We start from the raw sequence: 19,394 nt of genomic DNA, 5'->3' as shown, positions 1-19,394 counted from the left end.
CCATTAGTAAAATATTATTTTTAACAAGTGGAGACAGTCAATTCCAGAGGTGGGGTGTTTTTTTTGGGGGGGTGGCATTTTACAAGAATTGAATAGGAAGAGTTGAACCAATTCTGCCTAATTATTTTTGCTTTCCTTTGTCTTTTTGGCTTATATGCCAGTGTGTAAATACACTTGAGGATAACCATACAAGGATCAGAAAAAGTACTATGAGAGATGCATGTATCAGTTCAAATAGTAAATTGGAGTATGTGTTGTGAAATCAAGATAAGATTTCACAATTTTGATAAGATTTCAGAAACTTGGGGAGATTTCTGACTTTCCTGGGAATTACTTGGTGACATTTTGCCAGAGGCACATGGCTCATGTATTCTAGTTCACTGTGTGAGTTTCTTCCAAACTTTTCTCCTATTATATAATAATCTCTGATGTCCCCTGCTTGGAGACTACAGAAGCTATCGGTATCAATTGCTGCTAGTGCTGGAGGTGAACAGTGCTTGATGCAGATCTCTCCCTACACCGGAGTTCCATTGACAGCAGAATATCAGTTCTTATGAGCAACTGGGCTATTTTAGACATCCATACTTCCAGAAAATGCAGATGGAAACCTCAATTTTCACCTTAAAGAAAGCAAGTTAAAAACTGTATTTTAAAGGCCCAAGTTGGGCATTGTTTATTAAATCAGTGCAGTTGCACGCAGCATCCAGAAACTGTGAAAGCAAATGGATATTTGACGCGATTAAGTGGTGAAACTTTATAGTAAGCCCAAATAAAAATGCAACTCTTGATGTCTGAAAAAAAATTGGACAATTTATGAAATAAACATTTTAAAAACAACAAAACTCTTGTACTGGGGCAGTGAAACAAAGATTTTTTATTATTATTAACCCTGTGAGCGCTCTTCAGACTTGGCACACAATCACAGCTAGGAGCTCTGGCAACAGAAGCAGTAGCCAAGGAGCCAAATGAGGGACTGTGTCATTTGCAGTCCACTCTGACTTTCTTTTACACCTGAGACCAGCTGACTCTTAAGTCATCTTGCCAGTACCATCATGACTGGTGAATGGCTGAGACAGGATTTTGCCCCACCCTCCCCCAACCTGAACAAAATGCATTGAAAATGTCTTATGAGCATGCTACAGGGCACAATTTGTATAATTTCTGCAAATTTCAGTCGCAAATTACATACTTTACACATAGTCCAACCACAAATTGTGAAATTCGTACAAATTTTGGTCACAAGTTGCTTACCTTATGCAAATTACAGCCAAAATTTGTGTCAATTATGCAATTTGTGCCTGTAATTTGTGCACATTTCTATTTATGCATTTTTTAAAAAAAAAGTCTAGCAAAACCTTCCAGCTGACCCAACTCAATCTGCATCGAGTTGTGCCAGCTCATGGGAAAATGAGCCAAAGTCCAGGGGGCTGAGCTAATGAAAGTTCTGTGAGCTCCTTGGATGGATTCTTCTGACCTCCCTAACTATGCTGCATTGATCTGCTAGAGCTAGTTCTTCTCTTAGGCTTCTGCTACCTCTATGGTGGCATTGTCCCCTTTTACAATATGTCTGCGTTGTTGGCTGCTGGAGTTGGTATAATATTGGTGAATGCCTTTGTTGCTAAAATATGGTTTTTATTCCCATACTGTGTCATGTCCCTACTTGAGGAGTCTTCCTCAGAGGAGGAGCTAGAGGCCCCATAAGCTCAGGCTACTCCAGACCAGGGACAGTCTTCAGACCCACAGGAGCCTGAGGCCTTGGAAGAGGTGTTGCAGGGCCATGCCTGTCAGGAGAAAGGGACTCTGCCTCAGAGGCAGAGGCTGAGCAACTCCCTGACCCCCGGTAGCATCGTCGCCTCAAGCGACAAGTTAATAGGGCTCCTGTATGACGGAGAGCTCACATGCAGAAAAGGTCTCTTCAGGAGAAAATTATTCCTCAGGAGTAGAGCTCTGAAAAGAGAGCTCTGATTACTGCAGCTGAGCTCTAGGTGGGGTCCAGCAGGCTTTGGGCTTAAAAGCCTTCACTAGAAACCAGCCATTGTTGGATCAACTTGGTCCATCCTGCCTTGTATCCTGAATTGTGCCTAATGTACTGACCTTATAGACTGCCTAAGAACTCTGCTTCTGGACTGTGTAAAATGCTTACTGATTTATTGTGTTTGACCTCTTACTTGACCGCTCCTGATCCTCTTGTCTGCCTGTGTACTAACCTCTGCCTGGGCTTAAACCACCTCTGTTATGAATTCTACTGCATCTAGAGCCTGCAACAGCCAAAGCAGGACATATTGTTTACTGATGTATTGTTTATGAATTGCTTATTATGGATATATTGTTTGTTAACTGAATTGTAGTTTTCTTAAGTATTGAGTTGAAAGTGTATAGGTTTATTGAATCTTCAGCCAATTATTGTTCACACTGTTTTCTAAAACTGTTTTCTTTGATTTTTAGCATGATGCTGGCTAGTTTGGGCTCTGTATTTTGGCTGGTAAAGCATTGTGCAAACAAACTGAATGGATTTCATAATCACGTCAGAAAGACAAACACAATTATATTTGCAGAGTAGCAGGAGTTACTTCCATTGTCAGTAAGAGGAGATTAATATGCAATATTTGGAGGGATTTGGAGAAATTCCAGGAAAAATAATTCAGAGCAAATGGGGGGAAACATTGTATATCTGATTGCTAAATTACGAGAAGTACATAGTACAGCACTACCAAATAGAAAGAAAATAGGGTTGCAAATGTATCCACATTTCCCTGGGACTAAGCTCCACTGAGTACAATAGAATTTACTTCTGAGTAAACATGTATAAGATTGCATTGCAAAAGGAATTTTCATACAGATAAAACTTTGGAAAAATAGTTTCAAATATAAAAAGTTATTATTTGTTGAGGGGGGAATCAAATATACACTGAGACAACTTTATGTTCTTTGACTGCTTTCATGGATTATAGTGAACCTCTATAATAAGAATAAGCATGATTTCAGTCAGGCCTTAAAACTCATTGGAAATTTACCAGATCAATCAACTCACTAAGACCTTGTTTACAAGGCCAGCCTTTCAGGAACCCTGTATGTGCAGAGGAGTACAGAAGCAAGCACATATCTGCCAAGATATGGTATTTATATGTAAAGTGCAAATAAAATGCTGAAGAGTCAGAATTCAGGTTAAGGGCATGTGATCAGTGTCGCATTATGTTCTATGCACAGTGGAGGTGCATGCTTGCTCCAGTGACCAATCACATACATAGGATTCTCGGAAGGCTGAGCCTCTGACCCAGTCTGTAGATTAACAACAATTCCCTATTGCACCCTAGTTTGTGTATTAAGGAATACAACAGCAATTATAATTATTATTATGCTTTGATTAAAACAGTAGACAGTAAAAGTGATTTATATGTATTATGAAAGTTCCCTTAAGCCAGTCCTTATCTCCAGTTTTAGAATGTTGTTTTTCCATTTGCTAGGAAATGACTTCTCTTCCAACTCAAGGGATTTATTCACAGGTCCGATAAATCAGATTGCCGCTCACTAGTATGTTTCACATCTTCAAGTTGCTTGGGCTTGCACTGTATACAAACAAATGAAAAAAATGTTGGATGTCAACATGTTGCTTTTCCCGACATTCTTGCTTTAAGCACACAGAATATCAATTTGCACATTAAATTCTACTGTTACACCTGAACCCATGTTAAAAGTTAGCAGTTACTGTTAGACTTGGGCTCTATATGGTTGAATTTTCTAATGCTTTCCTCCCACTTCAACTTCAGTGATTTTTTTTGGGGGGGTGGGGTGCATGTTCAATTAATCGGCTGCCTTTCCATATAAAATTCCCAAGGTGGCTAAGTTATCTCAACATACCTCAAGGCTTAGCTGCTAAGGCATGGTGGTCTCCCATCGCAATGTCCCCTTCTCTGCTACAACACTAGAACTAGGGAAGATGTAGCTAAGTTACATGAGGTCTATGCAGAGGCTCAGTTACATAGCAGCCCATGTTCCAGAAGCTTCATAAATCACTTCTCCCCAGAATCCCATTAGGTCTGGAGACAGCACTTGAGATGGATCAAACAAGCATATCTAGACTCAAGAGATATTCGCCTGGACTCTCCAGTCCAGTGATGTCCCACCAGGAATAGCCACCACTCAGAATGTCTTTGGACACATCGCTAATAGTTGGGAGGAAGCTGAGCAATAGCTGTAGTTAAATCTTTGGGGTTTCAAAGCAATTGGCTTTTTCAGTGACTTCCTTTCCTGTAAGGGCTATAGTGACGTATCACTCTCACCAAAGGGTGGCCATAGCAATCCATCCAAACAGTAAAAGGGTTACACTTCTCCCAAATGCATCCTGGGATATTGTGAAGGAGGAGTTATATTAGAAGTGTGCCCACAGCCAAGATGATGATGCTCCCATGTCCTTCAGACACCATCATATTAGGTGTGGCAGTATTCAGTAGAGTAGCCACAACATAGCTCCACTTTGGTTTTATTTTGCTTTTCCTTGAGAGATTCATTCTTGTAGAGAGTTCTAATGAGGTCAAACTATGTGTGCCCAGTTAATTGACTGATGAATTAATACCTAAGTTAGGAATGTACAACCTTTTTTGCCATGAGGGACCACATCCAGTGTTGGCTGAGGTCTGCACATGTGCACACAGACTTATAATTCAGTACACAGGGATGGGAAACCCTCCCTGCCCAGTGAGCTATAGGGATCCCTGGGGTAGGTTCTGTAGAGATGAAATCCTCTCCCATACTCCACTGATCGCCACTGGGATTGCTTCTTTCCCACTGCTAGTAGTGCTGGGGTTTGAGGAAGGCTTTCACCTTTCCAATCTACCAGAGATGGCCAGCAAGTTCAGAGCTAACAGCAGTGCTGAAATAGTGCCCACTTCCTCAGTCCAGTTGATCAGCTTGGCTGCTGAGAAAATAGGTGCATTCCCACTGGGTTTGCAGGCCACACTGGGGAGCACCAAGGGGGCATGGGTTATGCACTCCTAACCTAAGCTGTTGCTTGGTTCTTATTAGGGAAAGAAGTGATTAAGCGGTAGGTACCCTCTCTTCCTGTTCAGTTTTTATATGACTTGATGTAGAACTTCAAGGCTGCAATTCTGTGCTCTCTTAGTTTGGACAAGACATTTGCTTTATACATAGCATGCAGCTATTTATCTGATTTCCACAGTATACAGAGAGAGAGGGCTTATCTCTTGCTCCCTCGCCAGTGTGATTGGAAAGAAACTTCCCTTGCTGATGTGCAGCCAGAACGCTTAAGATCAGACTTCCTGTTGGCGATGGAAATGATTTTTATATAAGCGTTTCAGACACATTAGGGAGGAGCTTACACAAGTACAAAGTAATTATGTTAGTGTTTGGAATGCATCCCTTTGGACACTTAAAATACTAATAGCCCCTGCATTTCTAGCTAACTTTTTGCTTTTGCAGTCAGAGTAAATGAATAAGTTACATCCTTAAAGTCAAGAGATTGTTAGAAGACAGCTTTTGAAAGCTCGGGATCTTATCAGCTTTAAATGCATGAATGATAACCCAAGACAGCCTAAATTGTGCGTGCCACTTTAAAATCCAAGATATGCTTTCATTGAAATTGATGGGAGTTTTGCCTAGAGTGGTGCTGGAAATGCAGCATTGTTAATATCTTCACAAATGTACATTGTTGGTGCTATAAAAGTACATTGTTGGTGCTATATAAATAAATAATAATAATAAATGCCCATGGGAAGATACTTTCTTTGCTCCTCAGTTGACTGCTCAGAATTAATATTTATGTACATGCACCATTCTAATATAGCCAAATGGTTTGGGTTTAAGAGACTCCAGGTTAACTGTAGGGGAACACACTACTGTGTAAAGGGTGTCCCAGGGACCTGCCTGGCATCATGAACTAAACAGAGTGCCCTGCTAGTACTTTTAATGTGTGCTTGTAGTTCCCCAATTCCCATGAAATAAATAAATAACAAAGCTTCAAAAAATTTCCTGGGGGAGTTGGCACATAAATCAGGCCAAAAGAACAAGTGGAGGTCAAATTAGACTTCTTACCTATTATACAATTTGCTGTGTTGGAGCATGCTGTGCCTACAGAATAGGGAAATATGAGAGATGGACTGAGAAGATAATTTTCTCACTATACTTTATTCAGGCTGTGCCTCCTCTGTCCATGTTTGCATTTTCAACACATTGGGCAGAAGTCAAGCTACAGAATCCATTTGAAAAATCAGGAATGGGTGGACCACTAGTCACATGAGTAATTAATTAGTGGCATTAGAGAACCACTATTCAATTTCATCATATACTCAACACTGAACTGAAACCAATCACTTACTATTGTTTTGAAGATATGGTTCATTTTCTTCTTTTTTACAGTTTTCCTGTCGACTTCCAAGATGGGAGGGATGCTTGCCTGGCTCATCCTCTGTGATGCATTTGTTTCCTCAGGTGCTGGGTAGCACACTGACATAGTTAAGCCTTTAAAAAAGTGCAAATGTCCATTGTAAAGCAGCAGCAAGGCAGAAACCAAGTCAATTAATTCTCAAAGATAAGTTGGGGGTTAAATTTAGACTGCTGCTCATACAATATAGCAGATTTGGAGAGCCTGCAGTGGGGAAGGGGGAAACCTATTTGCCAGCAGTTTCTGTTTTTTTTGGTGGACAGCCAGCAGTGGCTACAACCTAGAGTAACTGCATACATAAAAAGTAGCACAGGTTTTCTCTGGCTGGTTCCCGATAACAATTCAGTAGCATATGTAAAATGTAATTGCCCTAGTACAGAGGTACCCAACCTTCCTGGCTCAGTAGGCACATTTGAAATTTGGAGAGAATGTAATGGGCACTCTCACAAAATGGCTGCCATGGTAGGCATGGCCAATCACAAACACCCATTTCTCAGAAGGCAAAGTGGTGTGACTAAAAGAAAAATAACTTCCATCTAAGAACATGGAAGAATGGGGCCCAACCTCTATTACAACTATTTTGAACCTAAATAACGATGGAACCAGAAGGCAGAACTTCACTTTGCTGCATGTCAGCCTTCCAATTATTATTATTATTAAAATAGTAAGACCAAAATAAATCAAGAGAGGGAGGGAACTGGTGGATGCCAAGAGAGGTGTCTGTGGGTACACTGGCGTACACGGAAAGCATGTTGGAGATTCCATCCCTAACACCATGTCTGCTTCCTTACTGAGGAACCTGTAGAGCTGAGAAAACAGCTTTTCAATCAGTAACCGCTCAGCTCTTATGGAAGCTGTGCAGGGGGAAAGAAACCTGGCTCTTAGGGTTTCTGTTCCAGGTGTATGTACAAAATCAAAATGGCTAATCAGTTCACTGTCACACTTGAGGGTCTCTATGGAAGCACCCCTTGGAAGATGAAGGGTATTTTCATCTGGGTCTTGCCCTAATCCAAATCAGGTGTAATGAGAGAATATGGACTTCTACCAAGAAGCTTCCAAGTATTCAGCAAGTTAAAAAGAAATCCTATTTGCTTGATATTTTGATTTTCCAATACATCAGGGTGGGAGAGAACCAGGAACTGGTCACTCAGGAACATCGGTTAATCAATGCATGGAAGGAGCAGAACACCAGGCTCCATTATGACATTTATCACGGGTGGAGTATTGTTGGTCTGAATATGTGCCCTTGTATTCTCCCTTCTTTTTTGTGCTGTACTATTTGCCTTCCCTACACGCCCCCTGCGCTGGTCTTTTCAGCAGCAGCAGCAGCAACAACAGTAAATTATTTCTGTCTCCATCCCTTTGCCTTTACTCTGTATTGCAGGTGCTTGCAAACTGGGGCAAAAGTGTCTGTACAACATCTATGACTCTTAAGGACTCCCTCAGCACTGTGTGTGTTCATGCGCAAAAGAGTGAGAGCAGGTGCTCTCAATATACATACCTGATATTTGATAAAACTATTGAGTGTCTGTATTTTTTTAATATGTTGACAGTATTGCGTAATATATTAGCTGAGGCTTAATCTATATCAAAATATCTGATTTGGATCTAGAAAATACTAAAAGACGTAATATCCAACACAAGTTTAGTTCTAAAAGATAAAGGTATGTTGCTATTTGTTTTTAACGGACAGCAGAAGCCAATTTTATTATTTTAAAGTTAATGTTAGACAAAAAGCTTAGCACTTTCATTCACTTATTCTAATTGGCTTACCTGGTATGGTTGGCATAGAACGGCTGGCAAAGCTCATTTGTTTGAGAACAGATGTTTTCTGAGGTACGTCCAGATGTTCAGAAAGGTTGGTGTCACTCATAAATTCATATTTTCTTGACAGCTGTGCAGTAACAAAAAAAATTGTCACAGTACTCAGGCTCAGAATTATCTAATTTAAACCATTTTTACAAAAGAACACATGTGGGGTAAAATTATTACAGCCAGGTACCTGTGTTGACAAATGTATATTTTTCCAGTTATTTGAAGGGCTGTTCCTGTATTGTGGTTCCTCACAAATGAAACTACTCTTGGCTAGCCCAGGAGAATGCAAAATACATAATTTGATAAGCAAACATCAATAAAACAAAGCATTCATTTCACTGACATCCAAGGTCATTAAAATCAATGGGAATTCTGTTGAATTCAGTAGAATGTGGTTAAGAGCATAGTCCACTGGGAACATCCACACAAGATCTCTTGAAGCGAATGAGACTTATCCAAGGGCACAGACAAAAGAGTTTGCAGGGTCCTTGATATTTTACTTATTCTACCAACTAAGGGAAGACTTGCCATCAAATAAAAAGGAAAGATAATCCACATGTTTGAATTCCCACACCCATTTTCTTTTATTGCATCAACATTCCTAATTTACAAAAGGAATCTATTTCTTTTTACTTAGTGTGCAATCATGTGTACACTTAGCTAAGAGTAAACAGCATTAGACTTCCATGTCTAGCTTCCATGTAGATATGCATAAAATCAAGGTGTAAGGGAATTCAGTTTGAATGTGTCCAGTGGCTACTTGTTAATTGGTTATAAAGAATACTACAGGGTATGATTTGTTTGGGAACATAACAGATTTGCTTGCTTATAAATACTTATTCTTAGTGGCAAATATTTCAGAGGAGCAGATTTCATAATATTTATTATGGGCCCAAAATAGTTGTTTATTTTAGCTAAACAACTGCATTTAAAAGCAAAATGAAAACCAGACTTAAGGTTCTCAAAAGTGGTACCCACAATGTGGATGCTGAAAACATATAGAATGAGACAGACTTATTCCATAGTATGCCAAGCTGGGAAAAGTCCACAAGATCATACTGAGTAATTGATGCCTAAATACATCTGATAAGCTTCTGAAGATCAGAAAACTGAATCTTGATATTCGTTTCTCTTTTCCATATTTCTTTATTCAGTGAAGGCGTGGTCAAGAGGCCCACACAGAATTCCAAACCTTTTCAACATCTGCTTGGCAGGAACAAATTGAGTTTTAGCAATTTATGCTGGCATGTCTCCAAAAATAAAATATTAAACCTCAAGAAACAGGTATTTAGGATTACAGAAGTTTAAAAATTATATATTTTGCATTTTATTGTGAACACAACAGAGACCAAATTACTCCTGATGTGAAGAGTGAATAAGGCGGATAACCTTTTGAAAGGTTTTCAAACAGCTTATGTTGGGATATAACTCTATGTACTTTGTAACCATTCTTCTAATGGGTTCGTGATCCAACCTAATCTTTATTTAGCTCTGCATCTCAATAGCAAGCTAAATTAGAAAAGGCTTCTTTAGTGGTCTGCTCTGTTGTTGTTGTTGTTGTTGTTGTTATTTTTACTTTAATGACATTGCTTTTTTAACACTCAAAACATTTGGTTCTCAGGGATGATGTTATAAAATTGTGCAGTGCAAGATATATAACTCAGGCTGATGATATATTAGTGTGATCAAAGTGCTCAGATGATAGATGGCACGAAAAGGTGCCAATGATGTAGTCTTCAGCTTGGCACTTTTTATAGAAGCACAATTTGCAAACTTGCAATGTCCTAACAAGATTTGCTTTTCTTTAACAAGATTCAAAATAAGCACCTATTCCTCCTGAAAGTAGCTCAGAGCCCACAGAATTGCAGCCAGCTCCTTCCTCCTGATTCACTAGTACAACCTCCCACCAAACATGCACAAAGAAAGGTCTGGTTTAGGGCAGATTCCCAAACTCTGTGATTGCTAAGTACAACAACGCAGCTTCATTTATACATTCCACTGGGGCAATGTATATCCTACTACTTACCAAAGAGACCTCGCTGTCACATCTTGCAATAAAGCAAGCTTTTCTACAAAATTGATACTTTAAGGGACAAATACTGTCCAGAAGGCAGATGTCCAACATGGAACTGACAGCTTGTGCTTCAGGATTATAAAAGAGTACCCTGTAATAACAACTTACACATTTCATATCAGGAAGTTCAGAAGACACTTTTTCATCTGCAAATACCACGCTGCTTCTCTTTCCTCTCCTCCTACCTCTTCTCAACTTAACTTCAGGCTGGGTGCTTATCAGGCGTACATTCTCTTCCGAGACCGACTTGGTTGCCTTTGGTGACATCACTTCCAGTTCAAAGCTGCAGGTGTAAATTGAGAGAAAGCTCTCTTAATTATACCACCCCTTGCAGTATTAGTCCATTGAAAGACGTTTCTATGCAGATGTTTCTACTATGCAAGATAATTCAGGATTTCCTGAACAAGGTATATGCATGAAGATGAGTGGGGAAGGCAAAAATTGAAGAACGTAACAGGCTGGGAATGAGCTAAGGAAAACTACCGTGATGTAACTTTTTTGTTGTTGCAGCAGCATGGATTTAGTTGGAAAGGGATAGATGAAACAGGAAGTGACAACAAATGGGAAAAAAAGAGATGACCTCAGAAGATCCAAGCAGGGCTGTCTGAGAGTACTGCAGGGTATAGGGATGAGTTCAGATGGAGGACATGGTTAAAATAAGCTTGAATATCACATTGAGGGGGTGGAGAGGGGAGCTTTGTGCAAAACAAAAACAACAACAATAAAAAACAACAACATTCCCTACTCTAAATACTCCTGGTAGAACTGTAACATATACCAACTGCAACTTAACAGATTTACAGTAATTCTTCATTATTATTTAGAAATTCCACAATATGTTTCTTCAGTGTGTTTATTGGCGAAGTACTAGCTCCAGGACATTACATTGATTTTATGCATTAATAGACATTGTAATTAGGGGACACTTGAGGACAATGATACACAATCAGAAGCCACACTATAATCTTAAACTATTAGAATAAACCCTGTGTCACCATGAGGCAGGGACTGGCTGACGAGACCACATTACGCCAGTCCTTTTCCAGCTTCATTGGCTGCCAGTCCAGGTCCAGGCCTGATTCAAAGTGCTGGTATTAACATTTAAAGCCCTAAACGGCTTGGGGCCAGGTTATCTGAAGGAACGCCTCCTCCCATATGTACCTGCCTGGACCCTAAGGTCATCCTCAGGGGTCCTTCTCTGTGAGCCCCTGCCAAAGGAAGTGAGGCAGGTGGCTGCCAGGAGGAGGGCCTTCTCTGCTGTGGCACCCCGGCTGTGGAATGAGCTCCCTAAGGAGGTTCGCTTGGCACCTACATTATGTGCTTTTAGACGCCAGGTGAAGACCTTTTTATTCTCCCAACATTTTAACAATCTATAAATTTTAAATAACATGGTTTTAAATTTGTAATTTTGCATTGCTGCTGTTTTTATCTGGTTGAGCTTTTATATTGTATTTTATATTATGGTTTTATACTGTTGTTTTATACTTTGAATGGTTTTAATTTTTGTGAACCGCCCAGAGAGCTCCGGCTATTGGGCGGTATAGAAATGTAATAAATAAATAAATAAATAAATATTTAGTCTGAGAAAACAAAACAAAAATTTGCTGAATTGGTTTGATCACAAAAACAGCACTGATTCCAGTTTTTTCAAAGGTGAAAACAAAACAAAAAAGCAAAATCTGTCTAGTGCACAAATAAACTGGCAAAGGTGAAATAGTCCCCGCCCCACAAAGATGTTCTTGTTTAAAAGATCATTTAGCCTTTCTTTAAGTTTGATGTCAGATCAGCTGCTGTTTGGCACAGAGCAAAAAACATACTGTTAAAGCTCAAGCTCTGAACTTTTTTGGAGTTTCAACATTTTCTGCACGTCTACACTCCTCAATCCTCAGTTTGTTTATGAGCAAAATCAGTTTGGTAGCTCTGTAGTAATAAGCAGTACACTAACATATTCTTATATAGATGTTGAAGGATAATTTAGGAGTGTATATTTGGGAAGGGGTCTTCTCGTGTCTTCTTTCTGAAATGTGCAGACATTATCATTGGCTTAATTTATATTTTGGATGGGCATTGGGTATGACTCTACCTGAAAGCAGCTTCAATAGCAAGTAATGCTGGAATGCAAGTGAACAAGACTTCAGAAGGTAACCAATTATTCACAGCTTGCCATTGCTCATTTCAAAAGTACCTTTTAGTAGTAAAAGAATGATTTCTTCAAGATTAAAATCCTCATTGCCTCAGCTAAGCCATCACATGCAGTATGTTTCTCAGTATTAACACAAATCTATTTAAAAGGGATTTATAAAATTCCCTGGTTTGCATCCTGGGAAGACTCCGTTGCCATATCCCTGCCCATGTTGATGAAAGTGGCCAATACCAAACTAACCTTTCTGCAGCAATCTTGTTTGGAGTACTACATTCTGAATTCATGGAGGACAATGAAATGATAGACATCTGACGATACGATCTCAGCATAGATGTTGGTCGACCTAGTCGCCTGTCATCAAAATCCGGCTTAATAGGAGACAGAAGAGAAAGAAAAACACTATGATTTTTTGGAGGGATAGGATAATTCATCCCTGCATATCTGTCCTAGTGGAGAATGGGGCAGAACAAACTGAAAATTCCCCTGGAAGGAAAATCACCCTGAATTTTGTTTTCCTTTTATTTAAGCATAGCTGTAAATGTTATAAATGACTTAGTAAATAAACTGAAATGTCAGAAGGTAAAAGTGGAAATCATAGTTTACGTTAGTGTTGTAGAACACATGGGAGTTGCAGGGTTCAGTAACACCAAACTACTCCAACCTGTGACTGTTTTTTCCGCCTCCTGACCTTGGGGTTTCTAATCAGACTGGTTTTGAGGGATAATTTTTGTTCTTCAATTATTCTGTAAGAAACTCCGTATGTAGTCCATGCTACCTATTTTTGCAAAACGTGTCAGACAATATGCAGAGGTTTCTATTTGCTGTCTAAGCAGTGCTTGAAAATGAATAAGATCATTCCTGCTGGATGCAAACGTTTTCCATCCTCCCAACCATCAAGCTGACAAAGGCTGCCCAAACTAACAGTATATGATGCCCAGGAAAGATCAAGTAGGAAAGGATATTAAAGATCCATCCCGACACATTCTGTAGATATTAATGGAGTATTTTCTTAGCTAGTGCAGTGCATGACTGAGCTGTGAACCATCCAGAGACCTATGGGGCAGTATAAAAATGTAATAAATAAATATTTTTTTCTGAACATAGTCTACCCTCCTGTTTATTTTCACCTAACTTTACTGTAGAGGCTGAGCTTTCTTTTATCTTATCACTTAGGTAAAGCAACTATTTTCAATTCTTATATGGTAGAAAAACTTACCACCTTCCTGAATTTAATACTTGAAACTTGAGGCTTTAAGCGTGCGCACACACACACACACACACACACACACACACAATTGCAGAGATATTATGGAACTTGTAGGGAAATTGGTATGTAATCTCATACTTCAGGCTCCATTCCGACACTACCTCATTTCACTCAGAGAGCCACCTCCGGCTAGAGCCTCAGAAAAACCATTTAGAGCTCTCAAGTTTATTTTCACATACATTTTACATTTTATGTGCAGTGGGAATTGCTTCTCATCTGGTGAATCCCAAATGCAGTGAGAAGACACAATCAGCACAGCTGCCTTTCATAGGGAAAACACACACACCAGGCAACCCAGAGAGGGATGACAAAACCAGAATGGTTCTTCTCTTTAAAGTAATTGGCTTTCATACATATTGAAGATACATTAAATACTGCCATCCCCCAAGCTTATTAATTTATGAGAAACTTCTTCAGAAGTGATGAAGTAATTTATTTTGCCACATATATCAGGGGGGGGGGGGAATGCTTTTCGTCAGTGCATTGCAATATAAGTGCTAAATTTCAGCCCCCAAGATGGAGCCCAGAAGAAACTGGGAGATGTTTGTATCTAAAGGGGTTAAAGAAGCCACATCAGTGCTTTTTTTTTTTTTTTTGTATATTTAAAACACTAGAGCTGGTCTGCTGCTTTCCCTGTGTGCTTCATGTCAGATTGTTCCATTCTACCAGATTCTGAGACTTTTCCCATGGCTTGCTGCAGTTTGCAGTAAGGTTGGGATTGGGATCCTTTCATGCTAAGCGTCCAGCTAGCTCATCTCTTACCAGTCACCTTAATCCCAAATTTTATTGGATTGTCAAATTATATACACATATCAGAAACAAACAGGAAACTTGTAATATATAACAAAAATATCAATGTACATTGAATATACATTTTAGAAAGTTGACCAATACGCTATTATTGTTATAGTTAGATCGCCACTATGCCAGGTCAGGTACAACATTAAATAAGGTCATTTCTAAATCATGTTGGTGCAGTGGGTCAGCAATGTGGTGCATATGGGCAGCAAGGTGCCCCTGATGCGTTTCCTGGAGCCCTCCAAGGCTTCCTACCCATCCCACTTTTTTAAAAAAAAATAGTACATTTTCTTAGTGGCAGCTGGGATTGTTGTGAAATAGGTTTCTGTTGGTGCTGAAATTATGGGTTCAAACAAGCTGTTTAGTTTGTTGGGGCTCATACTTCACCTTTGCCTTATATTCAGTCTTTGGGGCAGGTTACTTATCCTTTGCCACACCTCCCAGGTGAGCCATATTGTGGTGGTGCCCAGGATAGTTTTGCCATATGTTCCCAGAGCCTGAAAAAGATGCCTAAAAGATCAGCGTGTTTTACCAGAGTGAAATCTGAATGACAGATTGTTTGTGATGTGAGACACCTTCACTGATAAAAGAACTGAATTGGATCCATGCCGGCAGAAAGCCATCCTGTTCAGTTGTACCTCTAGCTAGCCAGCTTTGATGAGTTTATTTTTCTACAAAGGGTAATACTCCACATTCTTTGAAAACAGCTTGTAATTATATGTCCTGAGGACATTTTCTGATTTTTCGTTAATACTAACAGGAGTGTAAGCAGATTTTGTGGAGCAGATTTGTGTCATTAAATATCAACAAAAGGCCTAATAAAGCATGATCTGGTATGATCTGACACGCTATTTCTGATATTTGTGCTAATACTGCCTTTAAAACATTAATACAAAGGGACAAGACCACCACATGTGAATAAGAGTGCCTCGTTGCCTGAAACCCCAATACAGTGTGGTAAGGGTTTTATTAGTGGTTTTAGGAATATAATTAGTGTGTGTACTCTGCTCCGTTATGGATCCCCGGATCCGAAGCGGAGCGGGCTGATCCAGACCTCCAAAGCCCAGTTCTGGAGTGGATTAGGGGAGGTCCGGATCGGCTCGAAGCAGTTTGGAATGGTGTGAAGTGGTTCTGACTGTTCCGAAGCTCCGGACCCAGGTAAGTGGGGGGAGGGAGGCTTACCTGGCAGCAGCGCAGTCCGTGCGGCAACAGAGCCAGAGAGGGGGGCTTACCTGCATCCATAGCCACAGTCCGTGTGGCGATGACAGCGAAGCTAGGTCAGGGGAGGGGGGCTTACCTACATCTGTAGCGGTCCGGGCGCAGGTAAGGGGGGAGGGGGGCTTACCTGGCTCCGCCGCCCGCCACCGCCGCAGTCTGTGCAGTGGTGGACAGCAGAACTAGGTAAGGGGGGAGGGGGACTTATTCAGCCCCCATTTTGTCCCCCCTTCCCCACTTACCTGCCTCCGCCGTCCACTGCGCAGGCAAGTAAGTGGGGAAGAGGGGGCCAAAATGTGGCTGATTATTGATCTGAACCTCCAGATCTCGCTCCAGATCCAGTTCCGGAGCAGATTGGCAGAGGTCCAGATCAACCCAAAGCAGTTTGGGCCCAATCTAGAAGGTCCGGATCGGGATCCAAAGCGGTTCGGGGAGGGGGTGCATAGTCCTAATAATAAAAACATAAGAAGAGCCATGCTGAATCAGATTAAAGGGCTATCTAGTCCAGTCTTCTGTTCACACAGTGGCAAACAAGCTGTTTGTGAAAAGCCAAGTGGGATTTGAGCAATAGCATCTCCCTGCTTGTTTTCCCCAGAAACTGGTATACATGGTCCTGTAATCATATTAATTGAAATAGGCTTGCTCTTCTCTACTAAAACTCTGAGGAAATAGTTTCCCTGTTTCTTCTCAAATTTCATATTGCTTATGTTTTGGGACTGGAGCGGTGGGGAGAAGAAAGAGATGAATATCGGATAGTGCAAAAAGGGTAAGAGCGGGGATGTAGGTGGACCAAACTGCTTGCTCCATACCTTCCAAAGTTAAGTATTGTTTGTAGAAAGGAATTTGACTTTGATGGCTAAAAGCAGAATAGGTTGTGGTCTAGGGATCTGCTGTATTACCTCCACAGACCTCATAAAGTTTCCTGTATTGTATATTATTGTCAATAGTTTCTTGATCTGAAAGGCCTTGTAATACCTTTAAGGTGTGCCAGTTCCAAACATTCTTACTAATACATTGCTGTTGGTTTCCCTCCTGTTCAATACCTTTCCAATGTTGCTTGCCACTTTTTTTTTACCCATCTCCAAGTGCAATGTAGTTGGGAGAAGAACCATGATGCATTTTAACTGACCTGAAACTGACATGGGCTGCTTAACCGAGATGGCACTGAATTTCTTTGCAGTGATAAAGTCTGGAATTAGAGACTGAGGTAGCAAAAGAAGGGTGCTCTTCTGAATCCCCACCAACAATAGCCTTTAACAGGGGACTGTCTTCATGGCCTCCCTCCTCAACCTTGCACTTCCTCTCTCCCATGGGGCGGCAGGTAATCCCAACACCGAGTTTCGGGTGGATATCCAGGTCCTGGAGATGCCCCACCCTCTTCCTGGTGGAAGGCAACCAATCTCTGGTCACCTTCCACCAGGCTCTGCTCCCAGGTTGGCCCCAAATTGGCCACAGAGTGACATTACACAATAGAAGCACCATGTTGGTGTCGCTCTCTTTGAAAAAGTCAGGATAAATCCCCTACTTTTTCAAAACACAGCATCATGGAGAAGCCCCGCATTCGCTGCAAACCTGCACCTGCATTGTCTAAATGACAGGGTACAGATCCACAGGTACCACAGGGCTTTCCCCACATGTAGACAGCCCCCAGGTCTCTTCTCATTTGCAATTTTAATGTTATGAAAGCTCATCTGTGTGGCAAAAATAAATAAATGCCAGCCACTGGAAAACTGTGCCTTTACTACGGCAAAGAAGCCCATAAGCTACAGAAATGAGGGTAAGTTAATAAACTTCCATTTATACACACAAAATAGCCAAATAGCCATAATTTGCATTACTTAGGACTTAAGCCCGCAAGGAATGAGCTTCAGAATTTACCACCTGAAAGCCTTTCATCAGTGAAACCGAATCAGACCATTAAAGCCTGCAAGGGAAATTTGTTCCAGGCAAGAGCAGAAATTTTATTCCATACGTAAAACCCCTCTCATTTTTAGTGCTATCAAACATTTCATCTAATTATTCAGCTATTTAGTGGGCTTTGCTCCAAGAGATGTCAGAAACACAGAGCGGCTAATTCTATTCTGCAGGCTCTGTATACTACCATTTTAGCCTCAGCTAATGTATTTATGTTTACTGCACTCAATAAGGCTGGTTTCAGAAGCAGATTCAGCAAGCAGTTGGAATCCTCCAAGAACCAGGATCCCTGGATAGTCAGTCTGGATCAAAGCTCTAAGCTGTTCAAAATTAGAGGGAGGGTGAATTCTGTGCCCTGGCTGGTCAGCATGCTTTCATAAGGCTTGTTTCTCTCTCTCTCTCTCTCTCTCTCTCTCTCTCTCTCTCTCTCTCTCTCTGGAAGAACTGAGCAGCTTTCATACAAACATGGAAGAATCTTAGCTTTACACCTCAAGGAACAAATGAGGTGATCTGCTACACAGGATGAAAGAATCCTCCGATCACTGGCCAAACCTTGCAGTATGAAGGTCTTGGATCTGTTTTTAACAATAGGAGAGCTAAAATAAAAGTTAAGAAGCCAGAGAGAAGTAAAAGAGAGAAAAACCATACCAATTCTCTGACCCCATACTGTTTCTCCACTTTGGCCTTCAAGTGCCTGAAACACTCCTCCATGCGTTCATGGAAAGGACGAAGGCTGTCTGAAACCCTCCTCTCATGAATCTTAATTCCAGCCCCAAGAAATGGAATCTAGGAAGGAACAATAGGAAAATGTTTAGCCATGCCATCAATCTCCCTGATCTCTACAGAACATGTCAAACTCTCTGCAGTAACGTAGAAATAAGGAACATTTAGGACCCAAATAGACATTACTTTAAACCCATATCAAGTAACTACTCCACTTTTTAGTCTAGAATAGATCCACTCTGGATCTTAAAAGCCCTTCTACCCACTGCAACATTAAGTGTTTTATTATTTATTTATTTATTTATTTATTTATATAGCACCATCAATGTACATGGTGCTGTACAGAGTAAAACAGTAAATAGCAAGACCCTGCCGCATAGGCTTACATTCTAATAAAATCATAATAAAACAATAAGGAGGGGAAGAGATTGCAAACAGGCACAGGGTAGGGTAAACAGGCACTGGGTAGGGTAAAACTAACAGTATAAAGTCAGAACAAAATCAAGTTTTAAAAGCTTTAGGAAAAAGAAAAGTTTTGTCAAGAATATAAAAATGGAAGTGATATTTCCAGGAGATCCGAGTTTTGCTGGGACCCCGTTCCTCCCACCCTCAAACATTCACTGTAACAATAGATAGTAGGAACCCAATGTGGACAAGTTCCCCCAAAATCTGAGCAAATGTGATTTTCTTCCTGAGACATTGCCTGGCATCCCATTCTTTGAAAACAAGAGAATACCACAAGGTAAGTTGAAAAAGAGGATTTTTCTTAAAACTGCACAAGCATTTCTAGAGAGGAAAAATCTCAGCTGTTTAAATTTATGATCGAAGAGTGCTATGATGCATATCCAGAATTCTTGCTTGTGCAGTCCCACCTCCTCTGCACACCTAGGTGGACATTGAAGTCAGTGTGGAAACCCACACATACAAGAGGTTCATTGAATGCATATGTATCTTTTCAGAGATCCATGTTCACTGGGGTTTGCTAGCTTACAGATAGTTTCTATGATACAAACCTATCTATCTTCTAGATCAGCCTTCCCCAACCTGG

The 19,394-nt window shown here is 40.6% G+C and overlaps 1 protein-coding gene across 1 annotated transcript in view; it reads right to left on the bottom strand.

Moving 5' to 3' along the window:
- Positions 1-643: 643 nt before the first annotated feature.
- Positions 644-19,394, bottom strand: part of DOCK2 (dedicator of cytokinesis 2) — a 317,141-nt gene continuing 298,390 nt past the window's right edge. Inside the window, exons 47-52 of the mRNA XM_063120569.1 lie at positions 18,272-18,409; positions 12,670-12,797; positions 10,395-10,569; positions 8,171-8,291; positions 6,332-6,474; positions 644-3,566 (exon numbers count right to left, since the gene is read on the bottom strand). Coding sequence (XP_062976639.1) covers positions 3,498-3,566; positions 6,332-6,474; positions 8,171-8,291; positions 10,395-10,569; positions 12,670-12,797; positions 18,272-18,409 — 774 coding nt within the window. The 3' untranslated portion in view covers positions 644-3,497. The remainder of the gene's footprint in view (positions 3,567-6,331; positions 6,475-8,170; positions 8,292-10,394; positions 10,570-12,669; positions 12,798-18,271; positions 18,410-19,394) is intronic.

This window comes from Elgaria multicarinata, chromosome 3 (genome assembly GCF_023053635.1).
Source record: "Elgaria multicarinata webbii isolate HBS135686 ecotype San Diego chromosome 3, rElgMul1.1.pri, whole genome shotgun sequence".
Taxonomy (NCBI): domain Eukaryota; kingdom Metazoa; phylum Chordata; class Lepidosauria; order Squamata; family Anguidae; genus Elgaria; species Elgaria multicarinata.
The sequence above is the reverse complement of the archived record's forward strand: the minus strand, read 5'-3'. Positions and strand labels throughout refer to the sequence as shown.